The 20804-nt window shown below is 44.4% G+C and overlaps 1 protein-coding gene across 1 annotated transcript; it reads right to left on the reverse strand.

Moving 5' to 3' along the window:
• Window positions 1-129: 129 nt before the first annotated feature.
• On the reverse strand, window positions 130-8658 carry hsd3b7 (hydroxy-delta-5-steroid dehydrogenase, 3 beta- and steroid delta-isomerase; the record flags this gene model as incomplete). The annotated part of the gene is made up of 6 exons (XM_080857149.1): window positions 130-774; window positions 1412-1574; window positions 2098-2197; window positions 3885-3993; window positions 6583-6738; window positions 8499-8658. 6 exons carry the CDS (start codon window positions 8656-8658, stop codon window positions 356-358), a joined length of 1107 nt encoding a protein of 368 aa, XP_080713275.1. The 3' UTR covers window positions 130-355.
• Between the last annotated feature and the right edge of the window lie 12146 nt (window positions 8659-20804).

The raw sequence follows: 20804 nt of genomic DNA on the forward strand, positions 1-20804 counted from the left end.
AGAAAATGAAAGGACATTCAATGTGGAAGATTTTATCTCCAATCTGATGACTCAACTCTTTTCAGCTTTTTTGTTTATTTCAATTATAAAACAATTGGAAGCTGATTTTATTTAACTTCATCTGGCAGATGCTGCCAAGTCTTAACGTGAAGAAAACTTCTATAAAAATATAATTATGCCATCACATAGGCTCTAACAATGTGCATTAGTTGTCTTTACACTCATTCCAGTAATTCATCAGTTGATGGAAATAATGCCAAATGCATGTCGTCATAAACAGTATTGCAAGAGAAAATGAGTGTAAGAAAATAAATAGTAAGTACTCAGAAGGCGTACACAAGAGTGACCCCGTGTATCAGGCATTCTTGGCACGGGCAGTGATAAGGGGAAAAGTGTCAACCCAGCTCTGGGTCTGGGCTCGGCACTGCTCCCAGTTGTAGAGCGGGCGGTACTGAAAGTGGCGCTGGGCCTTGTCGGAGAGCACGGTGAAGGAGGTGCAGGCCACCGCGAGTGTGTAGCGGTTGAGCAGCGGGGCATAGCAGCACAATGGTTTGAGCAGCCAGTGCAGCAGATCGTTGAGGCAGGCAATGAACCACAGCAGACACACCGGCACGCGAACTTGCCGGAAGTTGAAGGCTGACAGGAACTGCATGTTGAATTCTTCATAGCTCTTGTAGGGTGAGTCATCGTAGCAGAAGTACACTTCCCCTCCCAACCTCTCAGGGTGCTCACGCAGTGAGCGGGCCGCCAGCAAGTGCATCCAAGCCACATTCCCTGGGAAACAGATTTGAAAATAAAACAAAAATACGATTTTTTTTTTAGGCTAGATGACTTGGCCACTGATTTGGCCCAAAATACCTCACTCGTATTTCTTTTTTGTTAGCCCATACATTTTGATATACAGTAGGGTTACACACTTGAGTTTCCATATTTAGGGATATTTGGAAATGTTTTCAAAAATGTATGTTCTTGCCATTCTAGTTTAGTTTTTCTTTTGCTTTAATAGTGCAGTTTAGGTCACTGAAACTAAGAGACAAAGTTTTTTCTGAAAAAACAACAACAACTCTGAAAGCCACAGCTATGCTGGGTGTGTTTAGCTAGTTATGCTGGGGAATTCCTTACATTCCAGCCCTGGCAAGACATTTCTGCTTGCAGGATGGACTTGGCCTTCACAGTATAAAGATGGGCAAAAGTCATCATTGCACTGCCACCACACAAAAATGGAAAACAACATTTCCAGTAAATGAATCTGAAGTGGCATCTCTAAACAGGACAGGAAAGGATCCGCCTTCACAGCTACAGTACATCTGTCAGCGGACACGGGACACATCCGACCTTGACTGTGACTGGGACACAGGACAAATTTCGACCTTGACTGTGACTGGGAGTCATTTCCACAACGATGACTCACCGGCATATACCCGCCCATGTTCTGTTTCCGGAGGGATGCCCATAATCATCCAGCCTCCGGTCCGCACCCCATTCTGGTAAAACTCCTTCATCAGCTGGTGCTGTTCACCATAGATGCCGGTAGGCCTCAGGGAACACGTATACAGAAGGGCATCTCCTTTTACCTGCAGCAGAGGGGGGGAGGGGGGGGGGGGGGGGGGGAGAGAGAAAGACAGAGACAGAGAAAAAACAAAGGTTTAAGAAATTGTGGAGGAAATCACAGCGTCACTTTTCATTCGTTTTAATGGGAAGTTTAAAGGGTGTGGTTTCCTGGCTGGGTTTAAAGACCAACCCCAGGGTGGAGTGGGATCAACAAGGATCATGCTATGGAATGACATGATTTTGTATGTGGTTACATAACTAGTCTAGAATCTCCTTCCCATGCCCCAGCTGCTTTCCTTTGCTTTCTCCATGAAGATGTAGTATAAGATATTCTGCTAAGCTGGAACTCTGTGATAAACCTCTCTGATGTGACTGTAGCTGTATTTTATTGGCAGTAACACAGTTCCTTCTTTTCTTTTCATCAAGAGGTCAAACTGTCACTCTACGTACATTGCCAGGTGTCCCCCAAATGCCTGTGGAAGTGCTCAGTGCCATTCCCTTTACAACAAACAGAGTGAGGCCTGAGGTTCTTGCATGGATCGGTACCTTTGTGCCATTGGCTTCAATCACCAGTTTCTCTGCTGCCGCCTTGCTCCTGGGATAAGGCATGTCGTGGTAAATATTATACTTTGTGTCTTCATCGCCCCTGTAGAAAGAACAGATGGAAGATAACATTAAACATGGAAAGAAAACGAGACAAAGGAATACAGTTACAAAGTATGCAGATAGGAAGTATACTGCCGTGATAAACTAGAGTGATGAAAAGAAGATGATTCATGCGGGACTGTGAAAGCATTAAGGAAACAGAGTGGGAAAAGAAGACCGATAAGGAGGAAGCATCAAAACACAGACATCTGGGAGCCCAATCTTGCAGTGGAAACCAGATGCAAATGAAGAATGTGTGGAATTAATAGTCAATGTGCAGATGTTGGAAATGAAAGAGACTCGCTGGACAGTGCTCTGGGTAGAGAGAAGGGTTTCTGCTTAGAATCATGCACGTGTTCTGCAAGAAAAAAACACTTGATTCAAAGACTTTGATGTCTGATGCTAATCTCCAGAAAAACAAATCCAAAAACAGCTGTTCGCAGCTGGAAGGTTGGTTCTACAGGCCTGCATGTGCACACATCAAACGACTGATTCAGGGCAGGTCCCACAAAACAGATTAATTAAGGCATTCAGAAGAACAGTCTGAAAGATCTGTGGTAAGACAGGAACAACTGTCTCTAAATCTCTCAGATTTCCATTAAACTCACGTAGACTTGTGGGATCAAATGTAACTAATGTTACTTGTTATAAATATGAGATTGTGCAGCGACACCCTGACAACCCTAATTACACACAGACATAGACATCTCCCTGACAACCCTTATTACACGCAGGCTAAGACATCTCCATTACACAACTCTTATGTCAACACTTAAGCTCGTCTGACTTGCTTTAAAAAAAAAAATACAGAGACCTTGTCCTCTTGAAACAGTACCCTTGTATCTTATAAACCACCTGTTATTGACCCGGCTTCTTACGGAACATATTTGAAATTACAAGACTGATATAGAGGCAGATATAATATTCAATGGCAGCAGGTCTGACACTTCTAGATAATGTTGCTTGTCTCTGTATCTACTCTTGCGTGTTAGCACTATCTCAGCTCCTTAGGCGATAGTGGTTCAGGAGTCGTTTAGCAATTGGAAGGATGCTAGTTCAATTCCTACTCCTCCACACCAAGTGTCGAAGTACAAGACACTGAACGCCAAACTGCTCCCGATGTGCGGTCCATTTACCATTTATCATTTGTTGCATAGGATATGCCTGGAATGTTCGGAGGCTTTCTAAGTAAATGTGGTAATAGCACATCAACTATGAGGAAAATGCGGCCCCCCTCCCTCCCCACAGGGATCCTCAATATGGAGCAACAACAAGGTGGACTTGTTTCAAAACTGAAAACACAGTGAAATATTTACAGATCTTCCTTCCTCACTCCAAGACCCCCTGGAAGACGACCTACAATCCAATACCCCCCGTACACTTTCTAGCCGGGGGGGGGGTGGAGGGAGTGGAGTACATTGGAAAGCACTTGGGGGTGCAAGAGCAAGTACATCCGTGGGGACAATGAGGTAGGGGGGAGGAGGCTTATGCAATCATACGGCTTGGGGGAATAGACCCATCTGCACACACAGCTATAGAAGAATGTGTAAACACACAACACCAACCACATGCAAAACTAAAAAGGAAATTGGAGACGGATACAGCTTACAGGGAAATTTGTTTGAAAGATAAAAGAAGTGCAGAGGGAAAGCGAGAGTTCACACAGAGTTCTCCTACAGAAACGTCACCTAATGAAGGGATCTCCTTTCACGTTGGGCCCCACCACCTCCATACTGCTGGTGTAGACTAAATACTGGATCCCGTTTTCCACACAGGCATTGATCATGTTCTCTGTCCCTGTACAGAGAACATGAGAGAGAGGGAGAAAGAGAGAGAGAGAGAGAGAGAGAGAGAGAGAGAGAGAGATAATGCAAAGGTGGTAAATAATATTTCTGACACATAATAAAGTACAGGACTAAGTTCACAGATATTAACATGTTATGGAACTAATGGTGGAATTCAAATTCAAATATTTACTCTTCTCATTTTCAGACAAGAATGAAGAGAGAAAAGGAAGAGGAAGAGATTGAGAAAAGACATGAACAGACACAACAGAGTGCAACAGGTCAAATACCATGTGTTCAGGATCAATCTTTCATTTGAATGAGGACCAAAATGCCTTGAGGATATGGAAGTGTGGATGATTGTTTTTGTTTACCACAAGCTCCAAAAGAATGCTTTAGTGACAAGAATCCACCTATTTGAAAACTGTGCTTTGAGTTGAATTAAGTTCAGATGCTATATGCAGAGTTAATCAAAAGCAGAATGGACATTTTTGTGGAGAAGAGGAGAGGAGATGAAAGATGAAAAGGCTACACAACAGGCACAACCAACAGAAGATGACCATATGTCATTTGCTCTTCTATTACAAGACATATACCTTCATCCTTCCATTAAGAATTATCTTAGAGATACAAACTGAGCATATCCCACATTTTTGTTGTAAATGGGAAGCTCCAATGTTCCTAATCAAAGTTATTACAAATTAGTACAAGGAAAAGGAATTAGAAATTGCACAAGGACTGTAGATCTTTTCCTGTGTAACTAAGAAGTAGGAACTAAGGTGGAAAGACATACGAAAGACTGACACAGAAGTTGGAACACTTTGAGCTCCAGATGGAATTCTATGAGACTAGAGCTGGAAAAAACATAGGAAAACCACTGGACCAACCTTTAATCAATCGCCATCAACCACTCTGGGATTGCTATACGTTTTACTTTCCCACCAATGGTGCAGGCCGATATTAGAGGCTTTTCCCAAATGAAAGGCTTTTGGCAAATTCTTCTTGCTCCTGCTTCAATTCTTTGGTTTGCTGACGTTGCTTCTACTGTTTGTATCTAGCTCTAGCACTGCCGGCATTTTTGTAACTACATTTCAAACAAACACTTAATTTCAACACCATCTCACTTAGACATTCCTACTAGTTGTTGACTGTTGAGGCCCCTCAGAATGGCCCAGCAATTCATCTAGTTTCCGGACAATAATCCCAGAGAAAACACTGAGCCGGTATCAATAGGCGGACAGACTCAGGCTAGGGAAAATGTGCAATAGGTGGAAACATCGTTTTGTTTGGCCCTCTTTTAGTTCGGTTCCGTTAATATATGCTTTTAAATATACAACATTTGTGTGTTTACATGCAGATACTAACTAAGTCATCAGATGCAAAACTGTCAGGGGACGACACAGGGAAGGACTGTTACTGCATAATAACACTTCTTGTCGTCATGTTGACAGTTTTGGGAATAACTGCCCCCCACCCCCCCACCCCAAAAAAAGAACCATGCCAAGATCAGTGTACTATGTAATGTATTAGAGTATCCAAGATAGCAAAGCATTGGTAATAGTGGGATCTTGCCCGAGCATGCTAGTACATTTTCTTAGCGATGTTTCCTAAAACACTGGGCTCAAGCACAAAAAGTCTAAAATAAGATATAGTATGGTAGGAACCAGAAAATGTCATCCATTGAATAAGTAAATTGTGAACAACCAGACAAGCAAACAGTCACAGATATTCTATTTTGAAGCAAATATTGCTTCACAAAAACCAACCAGACAATCCTGCTCCACCCGTGCACACACCTGAGTGTGGGGGTGTGGAGGTATGGGGGACTCTGATGTTGAGTCTTTTGCTTGGCATCAATTTCCCGTTAAAGGAAAGTAGGACATGACTTTTGGGAACTGACAATTAATGCAGAAAAGTGGCTTGTGGTAAAAAAAAAAGTTTTTCCCCCCAGAAAAATCCCTGTCTGTTTCTCGCTTCCTCTCTTCCTTCCTCCCATACTTGCCCCAGCCTGCTCTTTTCATCTTTCCTAACACATTATTAACTTGGCTTTCTTCCCCCCTCCCCTCTAATTATTGAATTCCCCGTACTAATCCCCCCTGCCCCCCCCCCCCCCCCCCCCCCCCACCAAGACCTCCCCTCTCCACACTATCCAGCCAGTAGACTACACCCCTCTCCACACTATCCTGCCAGTACACTACATACCTCTCCACACTATCCTGCCAGTAGACTACACCCCTCTCCACACTATCCTGCCAGTAGACTACACCCCTCTCCACACTATCCTGCCAGTATACTACATACACCCCTCTCCACACTATCCTGCCAGTACACTACACCCCTCTCCACACTATCCTGCCAGTATACTACATACACCCCTCTCCACACTATCCTGCCAGTAGACTACACCCCTCTCCACACTATCCTACCAGTAAACTACTCCCCTCTCCACACTATCCTGCCAGTATACTACGCCCCTCTCCACACTATCCTGCCAGTATACTACATACTCCCCTCTCCACACTATCCTACCAGTACACTACGCCCCTCTCCATTGTTGTCCCCCCCATTTCTTTGCCCACTCTATTGCCCATGGGCTACTCACCTTGCACATTGACAGTGTGTATGAGTTTCTCAGGGACTCTGTTCCAGACATCAACCAGACTGGCTGTGTGAATGACCAGGTGGGCTCCCCTGGAGACCTCCACCACACTGGGGTAATCTGTGATATCGCCCTGGATCACAGCCACTTTCACCCGATCTGTGAGCACGAGAGAGAGGGGGAGACACGGGGTCAGCAACATATGAGCATGACTGATTGTAGAGAAGCCAACAACAACTAAATAAATCCGAGACAGTCATACCAAATGAGTTCAAGGTGTTTGAATGGGGCTACATACATTAATAACTACAAATAATCTTACTTTTCCCTCCCATAATTGTAGCTGGACTGACATTTACTGAGGATTGTGGAGTTCTTCCAAACCCTGATGTCCTTGTTTGCCTCATGCAAACTATATAGTTTGCTGTTTTCTTTGCAAAGGAACAGATATAGTGTGCCGTAATCCACCCACAAACTTCCTCTTGACCTAAACTCATACGTGCAGTGCCTCAGACTGAAATAGTGTGCCGACAATTCCGCCTTCTCCTGAAAACGTTTATTTCCTCTACCCCATTTGTGTTCGAAGGTGACAAATGGTTTCTGTCACTTCTGTACCGCCCCCACCTCATAAACAACCTAAAGCACAGACTTCCAGGCAGTTGTGGCTGTGGACGCCCTAGAACGCTCCAAAAATACAAACACAACTCTAAACAACTACTTACTCACTCACATTCCCACCATTGGGCACAGAGTCTGCTGATGTTGAGGAGCAGAGTGTTCAACAATGTAACAGTGTAACAATTCCTTATCACTCAGAAGCTGCTGCCTAAGATCCGCTACCTATCATTACTCCTAGAAAGAGTACAAGCCCACCGCCTGTTATAAAGTTCAATGAACTGTACCTTAAAAGGCAGTGTAATCAGATGTACCAAAGTTGTACCAGGGTCATCTCCTACACAGTTCAAAGCGAACCCCACATTAGGGGGACATTCCCCAGATGTCCCCCTTCGGCTTTAATTTTTGTCCAGTGTTACTCTGAATACATTAGGTTAAAATCTTCTGTAGTCTCTTTACCTCCCTCTAAGGAGCAACAATGTTTTCCTATCTCACCTGAGACATGAATATCAGCAATCCAAATTAGGCCCCCAGTGCAAGCGTGCCATCTGGAGCGTTCATTTGATGGGGTAAAAACTGTTGTGCCATAGTAGTGCCGGCATAGATGCTGCAGATATCACTGTTTAAATGAGCAAACCAGCCTGGAGTGAGTCAGTTTTATTAAAATCAATTAGACTCGGATTTCCAGTAAAGCCTGTATCTGAGGGCATAAGCCGTTGTGACCTATACAAGGGACGCTCTTTTCTATCCATGGTAGAAAAATGCTGACCGCTTTGGTCAGATGAAATGCTCTCTTAATTACTCTCAATATGAGACTATTGTGAACAGGCTGGCAATAAGACAATAACAAATTGGCAATGTAGCTGACAGAGGCACCAGTGACGCACGCCTTTGGCACTGACCATACACCCATTACGCTCGTCACCTCGTTTTCCTAAGGTCTTTCCTCTAAAATGTCAAATGACGTGCTCCCATCCTGCCCTGTCTAGTGTCTTTCCTTTTCAAAGACTATCGAGTTCTCTCCCTCTCTCTACTTAATTTACATTATCACACAAGCTGAGTTATGTTAAGGAACTTCGATATGAACAGCCTATATTAGGCTACAGCACAAAACATGCCTATTCTTTCTTCAGTCTAGCGAAACGTGGGATGAGAACATTTCATTTTATGACATCCTTAAACCATATAAAATATAAATATACATTTACATAAAAGAATGCAGCTACACTCGTTGGACCACAACCCATAGGCTATTGCATAGCTCTCACCATTAACTTAAGACATTAGGCTAGATAATGGCTCACCTGTGCTTCGATCCTGCAGACTAGCGTCAATGTGTTTGTCAAACAGGCGAATCTCTGAGACTTTGTCTTCCTTCTCAAGAAGAACTTGTAACAGGTGCTGTCCAAGGAAACCACATCCTCCGGTGATCAAATAGACGAGACCCGTGTTTTCGCTAGACATATTGTCTGTTGGAGTTGCCCTGACTGAAAGGATTGCTGTTTCGACCTCGGTACTTTCGAGTCAACGTCGTTTAGCACTAGCAGTCTGTGTATGTCTTTTTCAGTCTACCTGTAGGTAGAAAGACTGTCGGTTGCAAAAATGAACCACTCTAGTAGGATGCGGTGCAAATGTATCTAGGGGAGGAGCAAAAATCGGGGAGGGACATGAATTTGTCAAGCAAAACGTCGAGTTTTACCATTGCATTTGAACTGGCTAGATGAATGAAATAAAAAAAATCGTAAAGCCTATTTGCTACTTTTAGTGACCACCTCTGCATTTTCGCTTCTGAGAAACCATTATTCAACGGCCACTTACACGTCATAGTGTCCGAAATAGAACAGCCTAACGTCAACATAACTGCGCCTACTGGAAATAACTTCATACACTCTTCAGTCCAAAAGCCTTTCCTAATGGGAGTTTAGCATTTAAAACCTCATCTGAAACGATCAACAGTTTGTTGTATATATTTATTTAATTTATAATGCATTTGTATTATTATTATTTTAATTACATTTATTTAGCTACTCTTAGAGGTCTAGTAGGCCTCCTGGTCATTGAACCCCTACGCACGGCTCCTATCCTCTTGTGCACACAGGTCTTTCCGTCTGACGCAAATAGTTGCCTAAGCTACCTTTGTTCCCAAATGTCAATTTGCACGTCAACTTGCACAACAAAGGATTCCTCTCGGCCGGATGCTGAATGAGCGGGTTTGTGTAACAACATAGCATTTGTGAGCATAGCATTTGTGTAACTACCAGAACATAGAAGTATTCCATATTAGGCTACTTAAACTACCTAATGGTTCAATTACCACATATTGAGAAAACTTGTCAGTGGCTGATGCCAACCATTGAACCATTCAAATACCACTTACAAGCTACTACTAAGATTCAACACCCTCTGAGAACATATTTGTGTTGATATTTGGTGATTAGTATTAAAAATCAATTGATCCTGGTCTAAGACGTGCTCACACATAGAAGACAGTCAGATTTCAGTGTCGGGTTATGTGTACAGCTCATCCAAACTCCCCCTAAACTCTGTGATCTTAGAGAGTCCAGACAAAGCCATCTTTTTCAGCTGACAGCATCTTGTAAAGGTTTGTGTTTAAATCCTGTTTGTTTTCCCTGTATGGCCTCCTCATATATATATATATATATATATACAATATACTATTTAAAATAGACTTGAAAAAGAGGATTTGAATTATTAGTGCAAAAAAAATATGCAGTTATAGTAATTGTAGTACACTTCACTTTAAAAAGGACAGCACACTGAGTTTTTTTTTTTATCCCTGGGTTAAAGTTCTTGTTCCAGTTTCATCAGCTGAAGGCTTTGTACTTGGCACCACATTCAAGGCCATAGTGTTAGAGATAAGCAAGGGGCGGGTGGTGTTAGATAGGAGAAGGGTAAGGCCACAGAGGGAGAAACTTATTTCATCTTTCTAAACTAATCATAGTAGCTTTCCTGTCATGTTGCAATTTTGCTTTGATTCAAAACAAGCCTACAGGGCTGTTCTTAGGCAAAGTGTGAACGTTTGTGCTTGTCAGTGTCTGCCTGGTCTGATCCCATTGGCATTTGTGCCATATTTGGATTTTATCGATTCTGCAAAGATGTCAGTGTTTACCCACATGTTCTCCATGCAGTCTCCTATTTCAAGTTTGAGAATACAAATGTGACCTGACAGGACACACGCTGCTTTACTGGACGTGGGCCAGATTATTCCAATTCTCCCCATGAGCCTTTGTAAACCATACCTAATCTAAATTATTCATTAAACTGGCCATGCTGTCATGTAGAGTTTGGATTTGGTCCATGAAAAAGCTGATTCCTTTAACTGTGAAAGGAATTATGAAATGCCCCATTGTAACTCTCATGTTACCCCAAACATCTTGAAAGTGATCTTCTGCTTCAATGGCCTTTTCACCTGAATACACAACAACATCCCTCAATGCAACACTGGCTTGCTGGTTGCATGTTTTTTTTTTTGCCCAGCTGGAAATGTCCCGCTGCCTTTGCTGATTGTTGTGAGATTATTTTTAAAAGCTCTTTTAGGGCGATTCCTGGTTTTGTTGTGCTATTCAACAGTCACTGGAATCAAAAGACACCATGATAAATTATTTATTTAAAAACGTAATGTACAGAAAGGCACATCAGACAATACCAGTGCGCAATATGAGAAGAATCTGAGATCTCTTAACCTATTTTGCCACTGTCTACAGCTCTGTCTGTAATTTCTGCCTGCAATTGCCAACCCACATCCCCTTTTATGACAAATGTCGAAAACAGTTAAACTGTTTCTCTACAAATGCAATTTCAGTTAACCCCTTTGACTGAGAGGAAACCATGGGCTTAAGTTTTGCCACATACTCTGATTCTTACAGTCTCACCAAACCCATTGTGATAAATTAAGTTGTCCTCCTCAATTTCTCAGGTTGTGTTGTGTCGTCACTGAATTTCATCAAACTGAATAATCTTCTGTGTGAATTCAGTGCTATTCTTTATTTCCCAGCCTATAAACAGACATTTCCTCATTTTACAGAAGGTTGAGCAGCCACTTTAAACAGAAATTATCACAATGGTATGTGTTTCAAGCATTTCTGGATATCGGGACTCTTGCCAAGTTTGGGGGACGTATTTTCCATACCCTATCCATTTTGACCACCATCAGGTCATTTCATCCCCTATTTGCTTTAAGATTCTTTTACTGACAACTAACGCACTCCAGGTTGGCTACAGTGTTGCAATGCAATGGCACAAAGCCATAGATCCACAGGTGATCCATGTCTACGTGCTTTGTGCTGGAATGCCCTCATTACCAGCCTGCCTGTGTATAGCACTGTAGCAAAAGCAATTGTTTATTGTGTGTTCATTTCAGCACAGATTCGCAAGATAATAGTTTTATTTTGTCAGCTGCACACACATGAAGCACAAATAAATACAGTGCGTTCCTACAACAGGTTAGCCCGGCAGTCCAGACCGCACCTGTTAGGTCTCTAAACAAAAAGCCTCTCTTTAACTACAGTAGATGCCATGAGCTGGCGTGCCCGTCTCTTTCTCTGATGTGGCCTCCCTGTGTGTGCGTGTGACAGCTTTCCTCAGTTCCAGCACATTACTGCATACGAAAGGTAGAGGTTCTTAAGCCAACTCACAACAGCTGTGCTAGTTAATCCACCCTAGCCCTGTTCCCCGTACCAGTCTGCCCTGTCTCTCCCCTGCAGTCAGCATAACTCACAGCCCGCCACCAAAATAACCATGCATCTTTGGTCTGTAATCAAGTTAAGCTGTTTATGCCACACCCTTTTATTATCATGGCTGGCACAGGCATCCAGCAGAACAGAGCAGTACAGAGTTGATGCTTTTCAAGTCACTGATGGCCCAAAGGAGCCAGCTGTATACTTCTGGATACAACCTTAATCCTGTGGTCTAAACCTAGTTGGTAATTTAAGTTGATTTAGTGTATTTGAAAAGTCTAAACCAGTGAAATGCCTGCCGAAGGCTGCTGACTTATTTGAAAGAGATGTCAGAAATAAGGAACAAGAGTGCAAGTCCCTATCTCTGGCCTGTGCTTCAACAAAGATAACATATTATTAACATATGATTGACTGTCTGACTGACTGATTGTATTTTGGAATGGTTAGGCCATGAAGAGATGGCTCTGGAGAACTGGGCAGTGCTTTATGCGATTAGCTGGAGATTAGGCAACAATAATACATGTTTGAGGTCTATGCAATAATTACACTAATCGCCTGATCTGGCCCTTACTAGTGTATATGAAAAACACCTGATTGCCCCAATACATTAATAATGTTTGCAGTCTGATAGGGACAAGACAAGAACAGTTGAAATAGTTCAATAAAACTTATATTGCCATGGTTTTCATCGAAATTCAACACGAAATGCTACTTTTAATCACTACTGCAGTCTCAAAATTATTGAACCCCTTCATGACAAGCCTCTTCAGTAGTTAGTAGAGCACCCTTTGAAATTATTCAACCCCCTGTCTCAAGCACACCTGGTGCAACTAATCAAGGGCTTCATTAGTTCAGGTGTGCTTGAGATAGAACACATAAATACCTGTGCTCTGTTCCGTTGTCCATACCCTCCGTACCTACCATCCTTAGTTTGAGTATGTAGGGTGTTCCGTTTTCCGATTTCCCATTTCCGCGTCGAAAAGAAGTATACCCAAAGGACCCGTATCTGTACTCATAACGGTCAAAACGCTGAGTGTGGAACCAGGGTACACTTTCCACACTCAACGGCCGCCATCTTGTCAACGTAGCGGAAGAGGCGGACCCAGGCAGAGCCGCTCAGCTCGAAAAAGACGAACGCGGGGCTTGTCGCGATCGTAATTTCCGGTAAGTGCACCACGGAGTATTAGATTTGGAACAGCACTCACCTGCTGAGAATCTGCGTACCTAGTGAGTGTGTACTGCGTACTGCGTATAAGTATAGGTACGGTAGGTACGGTAGGTAGGGAAAATGGAACATAGCGCTGGACTGGCTAGGGGTTTGTTGAGAGTGACATTTGATTACATGTTAGAAATATGGCTAAGTCAAAATAACTGTCCAAAAAGTTCAGAGAAGAGATCATTGCCTTGCACAAACAAGGAAAAGATACAAAAAGATAGCAAAAGCACTGAATGTCCCTAAAGTTACGGTTGGAAGCATAGTTCGCCAAGTTCAAGGTTGAACAGTGGCTACACTACCTGGACGTGGCAGAAAGAGGAAGCTATCAGCGGCTGCCACCATATTCCTGAGGAGGCAAGTGGTCAAAAACTCTAGAGTGCCTGCAAAACACCTGCAGCAAGACTTGTTGGCAGCAGGCACTGAGGTTTCAGTTTACACAGTAGGGCGCATACTAAACACTGAAGGGTTCCATGCCCGGACTCCAAGACGCACACCACTACTGACGCAAAAGCACAAGAAAAGTCCGCCCCAATATGCTGGAACTTTTTGGGCCTTTGGATCAGCGGCATGTCTGGAGGAAGAACAATGAGGCATATGCTGAAAAGAACACCCTGCCTACAGTGAAGCATGACGGTGGCTCAGTGATGCTCTGATGCTGCTTTGCTGCCTCTGGCACTGGAAACCTGCAATGTGTGGAGGGCATGATTGATTCAGTCAATTCGAGCCTTGTTTTATTTTGCTTGTCTCTCGTTTGCTGCTGTCTGAGAGTGAGCCTGCTCTCTTTCTCTGAGAGTGGGCCAGTGCCTCTCTCTGGCCTGCCAGGATGTGGTTGAGCCTGACAAGCTTGTTGTTGTTGTTGAATAAATATATTTATATGCAACTCTGGAGTCCTGAGGTAACTTGAGTACAACTGCTATTATTAAAGCTTTTGCAGTATATGCAGAAACATTGAACAAAAGAAGACGTTATGGTGCTGTCAAATCATATCACTTTCGGGGCATGGGTGCGTACACAACATGTTCTGAAGCTGTTTTAACATGTAGCCAAAGATTGTGAGTGAGTATGTGTGTAAGAATGCTTGGGGAAATTCTTGTTCATATAAAAGTGCAGCGGTGGCACAGGAGGTAGATCTAATGACAAAAAGGTTTGGCGCCAGAGAATGCTAAACTTCTATCTATAAAAACATTGTGCAATGTGTTTAATATTGCCTCTCTCTTGTCTGCTGCAGTCTGGGAGTAAGCCCGGGCTCCCTCTCTCCCTGAGAGCGGTCCTGTGCTTATCTCCGACCTGCTGGGACGTGGGTGAGCCCAACAAGCTTGCTGTTTAATAAAAACACTTACACTACCGTTCAAAAGTTTGGGGTCACTTAGAAATGTCCTTATTTTTCAAAGAAAAGCACTGTTTTTTTCAAAGAAGATGACATTAAAATAATCAGAAATACACTCTACTGTACATTGTTAATGTGGTAAATGACTATTCTAGGTGGAAATATCTGGTTTTTAATTAAATATCTACATAGGTGTATAGAGGCCCATTTCCAGCAACTATCACTCCGGTGTTCCAATGGTACATTGTGTTTGCTAATCGCCTTAGAAGACTCATGGATGACTAGAAAACCCTTGAAAACTCTTGTGCAATTATGTTAGCACAGCTGAAAACTGTTTTGCGGGTGAGAGAAGCTATAAAACTGGCCTTCATTTGAGCTAGTTCAGTATCTGGAGCATCACATTTGTGGGTTCAGTTATACTCTCAAAATGGATCGAAAAAGATAACTTTCATGTGAAACTCGCCAGTCTATTCTTGTTCTTGGGATGAAGGCTATTCCATGTGAGAAATTGCGAAATAAACTGAACTTTTCCTACAACGGTGTGTACTTCTCCCTTTAGAGAACAGCAGAAACAGGCTCTAACCGGAGTAGAAAGAGAAGTGGGAGGCCCCGGTGCACAACTCAGCAAGAAGAAAAATATATTAGAGCAGGGGTCTTCTTTCAGGCCAGGGACCCCCAAACTGATGGCGAGATGAGCAGGGACCCCCTACTATATAAATTGCATAATTTTTTTTTAAATAATATACTGGGCCTAATGCCAAATAAACATAGCTACCCTGTTATTGTGTATTCAATATACTAAGCTATTCAAATAATACAAAGGTAAATATAATCATTAACATTTTGATTTTTTAACATTGAATTTAATTTTAACATTTAACAACATAAAAGGTACAGGGTGGCCGTGCCACTGCCATTTATAAACATACATCTTGCGAACAACTCTGAGCTAACAATAAATAACAACTTATTAAAATAATTCACAGATATGTTTTTATTTCATCATACATAAAAAAGGGACAGTGAATCCTCAAGCATCTGTCGATGGCACACATCCTCCAACATTAGTGAGATGTATCTTCTTTTCAATAACTCCAACGGATGACGGAGGAGGAGTCTGGCGCATGTTGTGTTGACAACATAGATGTTATAGTGAGATTGACAGGTCAACTAACCGCTAGCAAGTTGTTAAAGGTGCATTAAGGATTAATAGCTATTCGCTAAAGGTATGCTAGCAGCTAAAACTAACGAAATCTCTTGAAATGTGCTGACTTTGACATTATGACTAACTAATTACTCAACGACTGTCCTTACACAGTCAAACATCAATCATGTGCAACACAAGACTAAGCAAGACGGCAAATAAGCTACTTACTAGATCGGCAGAAGGTAATCAAAGTCAGGTCGGCGGGCATCGGCAGGCAAAACTACAGAACGCAGTTATATGCCTATTGACCCTGCTATGCCATTGGCACGGATGCAATTCTCCATATTAAAAGTCATTGTAGCGCCCGAATTTTTTTTAAGCTGTTATTTTAAGGTTAAACTGCTTATCCTAACCCTAATCCTTAAGCATAATTGTTGCATATTGTGCCTTTAAGATTGTGGGTAGTAGCATGCTAACATTAGTTAGGGGGCCTCGCAAATCCTCTCAGACTTATTTTTCAGTTACAATTAACGTTTTTTGACCTTGTACAGTGTCTATTTAGGTTTCCTCCGGTAGGAGGTAACCTATTGTTTTCTGTTAGTATTATTAAGTTTCCTCTGTTAGTATTATTCTTGTTCCATGGGAGTCAATGGCAGCCCCTAGAACCATATGGTAACTTTTTGTGAAATTTGGCACACTCATTTCTGCTGAATTTGAGTGGCTGAATGAAGAAGGGACTGTCCTTAATGAGTGTGCCAAATTTCACAAAAAGTTACCAAATGGTTCTATGGGCTGCCATTGACTCCCATTTGCAGCAACATAATAATAATACTAACAGAAACAATAGGTTACCTCCTACCGGAGGAAACCTAAATATAGCTGCAAGCAGCGATGGCGGTTTCCTCCTCCAAACATTGCGAACCAGGGAAAAATGGAAGACACTACAACATGTTCCCATGTGCAAAGGCAACTTCATATCTTAAAAAATGATTGATATAAAGCAAATTGGGTACATTGTTAACGCTAAAATAATGCTTTACACATCAACAGGTCAAAAAGTGATACTCTGATTCAATCACAAGTTCATGTGAAGACACTTGAGAATGTTTAGTACACAAATCTGAAAAAAAGTTGACTGTAAGATGAAAAGTGGATTTTTGGTGAATATTTGAAACATGCATGCTTGGCTAATTTCTAGGGTGATTTTCAGTAGAAGGTCTCTCTCTCTGCTCCTTTGCTCCTCCGCGCCTGTGCGCTCCAGATTCTCTCTCACACACACTGTGGGAGCCTGGCCTTGCAAGGGCAAACAGTGGGTATACAAAACTGGAAAAGAGCAGTCAGACACAGGTGTTGCGGTGAACAGAACTAAGGAGTTTATTTTACAAACTGAAGAGGGGAAAGGGAGGGGGCGCAAAAAGGTAACTCAAAGATCTCCACCGGGCTGGCCGTTGGCGTCAGGGGCTCCGTCGGGCTCTTCCTGAGGCAAGGGAGAAATAGACACGATTAGTCCTCTTGATTCAACTGAAAGGCAGGCCACAGGCCTCTTACCCTGAGACTGTCTTGGAAGGCGTCTGGTTCTCACTCCTCAGTAGCTCAAGACAGTCTCCCGTCCAGCTCCTCTGCTTGAGGTTAAAAAGGCTCCTGATTGCCTAATTGATTCAGTGCACCTGTGAGGGACAACCAGAGACACCTGGGGGGGGAGGAGTTCCTTACGAGAATCCTCTGGAGTAGTACCGCCCATCCAACACCATGCCTCTTAATTGCCTTCGTTTGGCTGTACTCAGCCATGTGGGGCACTGCTCACCGGCTGGGCCATCACATACCCCCCCCCTCAGCTCCGAACCACATTGGGGAGCGGCAGACCACAGGCAGTCGTCCCTTCTCGACATGGCATCAGCGTTCCCATGCAGCCTTCCGGCTCTGTGCTCCACTGTAAACTTAAAGTCCTGCAGGTGAAGAAACCAACGGGTTATTCTGGCATTCCTATCTTTGTTGAAGGCCATCCACTTCAATGGGGCGTGGTCAGTGACCAATGTAAACTCTCGACCCAGTAAATGATATCGTAGTTTTCCTATTGCCCATTTAACTGCTAGGCACTCCTTTTCTATGGTTGCGTAATTTCTCTCATGGGGAAGTAGTTTGCGGCTAACAAAGGTTATGGGGTATTCACTTCCATCATGTACTTGGGACAGGACTGCCCCAAGGCCTACCTCTGATGCGTCCGTCTGAAGTACAAACCTCTTGCCAAAGTCGGGGGTGTGTAGCACGGTTTCGCTGCAGAGGGCTTTCTTCAAGGTGTTGAAGGCGCGCTGTGTCTGTTCCGTCCACTTCACCCGGTTGGACGCACTTCTGCCTGTCAGCTCATGTAAGGGGGCTGCTAAAGAGGCAAAGTTAGGAATGAATTGCCTATAATACCCCACTAACCCTAGAAAGGTTCTCACCTGCCGTTTGGTCTGGGGTTGGGGCCAGGTTGTAATGGCATCCACCTTCTTTACTTGGGGTTTCACGTTTCCTCGTCCGACAGTGTACCCAAGGTAATTTGCCTCCTCCAAGGCGAGGGAGCACTTTGCAGGATTGGCTGTCAGTCCCGCCTCTCATAATGCCTGGAGAACAGCTTCTAGGTGCTGCAGATGGTTCTCCCATGACGTGCTATGGATAACGATGTCGTCCAGGTAGGCTGCAGCATAGTCCTGGTGTGGACGGAGCACCTTATCCATAAGCCTCTGGAACGTTGCTGGGGCTCCATGCAGACCAAATGGGAGCACTCGATAGTGGAAGGCGCCATCTGGCGTTGAGAAGGCCGTCTTCTCCCTTGCCTGTGGGGTGAGTGGCACTTGCCAATATCCTTTGGTTAAATCAAGCGTGGAGATGAACCGGGCAGGTCCTAACCTCTCGACAAGCTCATCTACCCGGGGCATAGGGTAGGTGTCAAACAGAGAAATCTCATTTAACTTTCTATAGTCATTGCAGAACCTGATGCTGCCATCCGGCTTCCCAACAAGGACTATAGGACTGGACCAGGCACTGTGTGACTCCTCATCAAGCATTTTCCTCACCTCGTTTCTGATGGCCTCACGTCTGGCCTCTGGGATTCGGTATGGTCGTAGTCTTACGGTCTTTCCCGGCTCGGTTCTGATGTCATGGGCGATGGCTGTTGTTCGTCCTGGGACCTCAGAGAAGACATCTGTTTCTATCGAGAAGTTCTCGGAGATCTTGGCCTTGCCTGGATGACAGCTGGTCACCCATTTTCACGGGCGGAAGGACCTGGGGAGGCAGGTTAGCTACCAGGACATCAGAGGGGACAGGGAGAGGCTCATGCCATGGCTTCAGCAAATTCACATGGTAAAGTTGTTGGGCTTTCCTACGGCCTGTCTGCCGTACACGGTAATTCACGGGCCCCACCCTTTCAAGTATTTCATAAGGCCCTTGCCACTTGGCTAAAAACTTGCAATCGTTCGTTGGAATTAAAACCATCACCTTGTCTCCCGGTTTGAACTCTCTCACCTGGGCTCCCCGGTTGTATACCTGTGCCTGTTGCGCTTGGGCCTGCTGCATGTGCTCCCGAACTAGGGGCCAGACTTGGGTCATTCGGTGGTGCATTTGTTCCACATGCTCCACGATGGTGCGCTGGGTGGACGGCTGCTTCTCCCAGGCTTCCTTGGCCACATCCAGCAAGCCCCGGGGTCTCCGACCGTACAGAAGCTCGAAGGGAGAAAATCCAGTGGAACCCTGGGGAACTTCACGAATAGAAAACAGCACATAAGGCAGCAGTTGGTCCCAATTCTTACCATCAACATCGATTACCTTGCGCAGCATGTGTTTTAAGGTTTTGTTGAACCTCTCTACAAGTCCATCTGTCTGAGGGTGATAGACAGAGGTTCTGATTTGTCTCACCTTTAGACTCTGGCACAGACATTTCATCACTTTGGACATAAAGCAGGACCCTTGGTCAGTCAGGATTCCATCTGGCAGGCCCACTCTACTGAAAAGCAGAAACATCTCCCTGGCGACCGCCTTCCCAGTAGCAGATCGTAAAGGAATTGCCTCTGGGTACCGGGTTGCATAATCAAGTATAACCAGAATATAGCGGTGGCCACGGCTAGACTTTGGTAAGGGTCCAACTATGTCCATGCCGATCCTGCTAAAGGGCGTTTCAATAATGGGAAGGGGTATCAGAGGATTTCGGTAAACTACCTTTGGGGAGTTGATTTGACACTCGGCACAATGTCGGCAGTACTCCTCCACGGCCCTCTTGACTCCCGGCCAGTAGAAACGGCTGAGAACACGTTCATACGTCTTCTCCCTTCCTAAATGTGCCCCTAATAAGTGGGAGTGGGCTAGGTACAACACTTTTGAGGCATACTCTTTGGGGACAAGCAACTGTTCAAGGATCTCAGAGTTCTTTTTAGTTACCCGATACAACAGCTTATCCTTGATCATAAAATGTGGGAAAGACACTTGACTCACCCCATCCTGTTTTTGACCCTCCATCACTTGGACATCTCTCCAGGCTTGGGTCAGGTTGGGATCCCGCAGCTGGGCCGAGCCGAATTGTCCTGGCCTGAAACCTTCCTCCATTTCAAATTCCGGAAATTGAGAAAACACCTCGTCTGAGTGTATGTCTTCCAGGGGCTCCACCTCAGCTGCCTGTTCAGAGGCTGTTGCTGTGGTCTGGGTGTGGGCAGCCTCGCCCACGTTGTCATCACTGGTTTCTGCAGGGCTGCCTTCAGTGGATACTGCAGCCAGAGCGGGCCGAGTTGCGGAAGACTTTTCCCTCTTAACAGGTCGTTTTCTGGTTCGCCGTTTTGAGTCCCTTGCCTCCGTTGGCCAGTAGCGGGAGAACAGGGGGCTGTCCCGGCCGAAAAGCACAGGAACCGGCAGTTGTTCGACAACCCCAACCTGCAGAGTGAATCGTCCTCGAGGAGTGATCACTTGGATTTTGGAGGTTGGGTACTTCCGGGAATCCCCATGGATGCAGGACACAGACATTTCTTCACCCCAGGGTGCACTGGCGAATTGCGGTCGAACGAGAGAGACCATACTTCCGGAGTCTAAGAGTGCCTCTGTGTCTCTCCCAGCAATCTTCACCGGAAACTTTGGGGCTGGCGCTCCCTCATGGGCCCAACAGGTAGTGAGGTGGTGGCAGTAGAGGCCCTTGTTATCTGTAGACCCGGCTGTCGGCATCGGCTCATCCCGATCTGGACACTCTCTGGCTAGGTGTCC

This window comes from Sprattus sprattus (genome assembly GCF_963457725.1).
Source record: "Sprattus sprattus genome assembly, chromosome: 18".
In the NCBI taxonomy this organism is placed as follows: domain Eukaryota; kingdom Metazoa; phylum Chordata; class Actinopteri; order Clupeiformes; family Clupeidae; genus Sprattus; species Sprattus sprattus.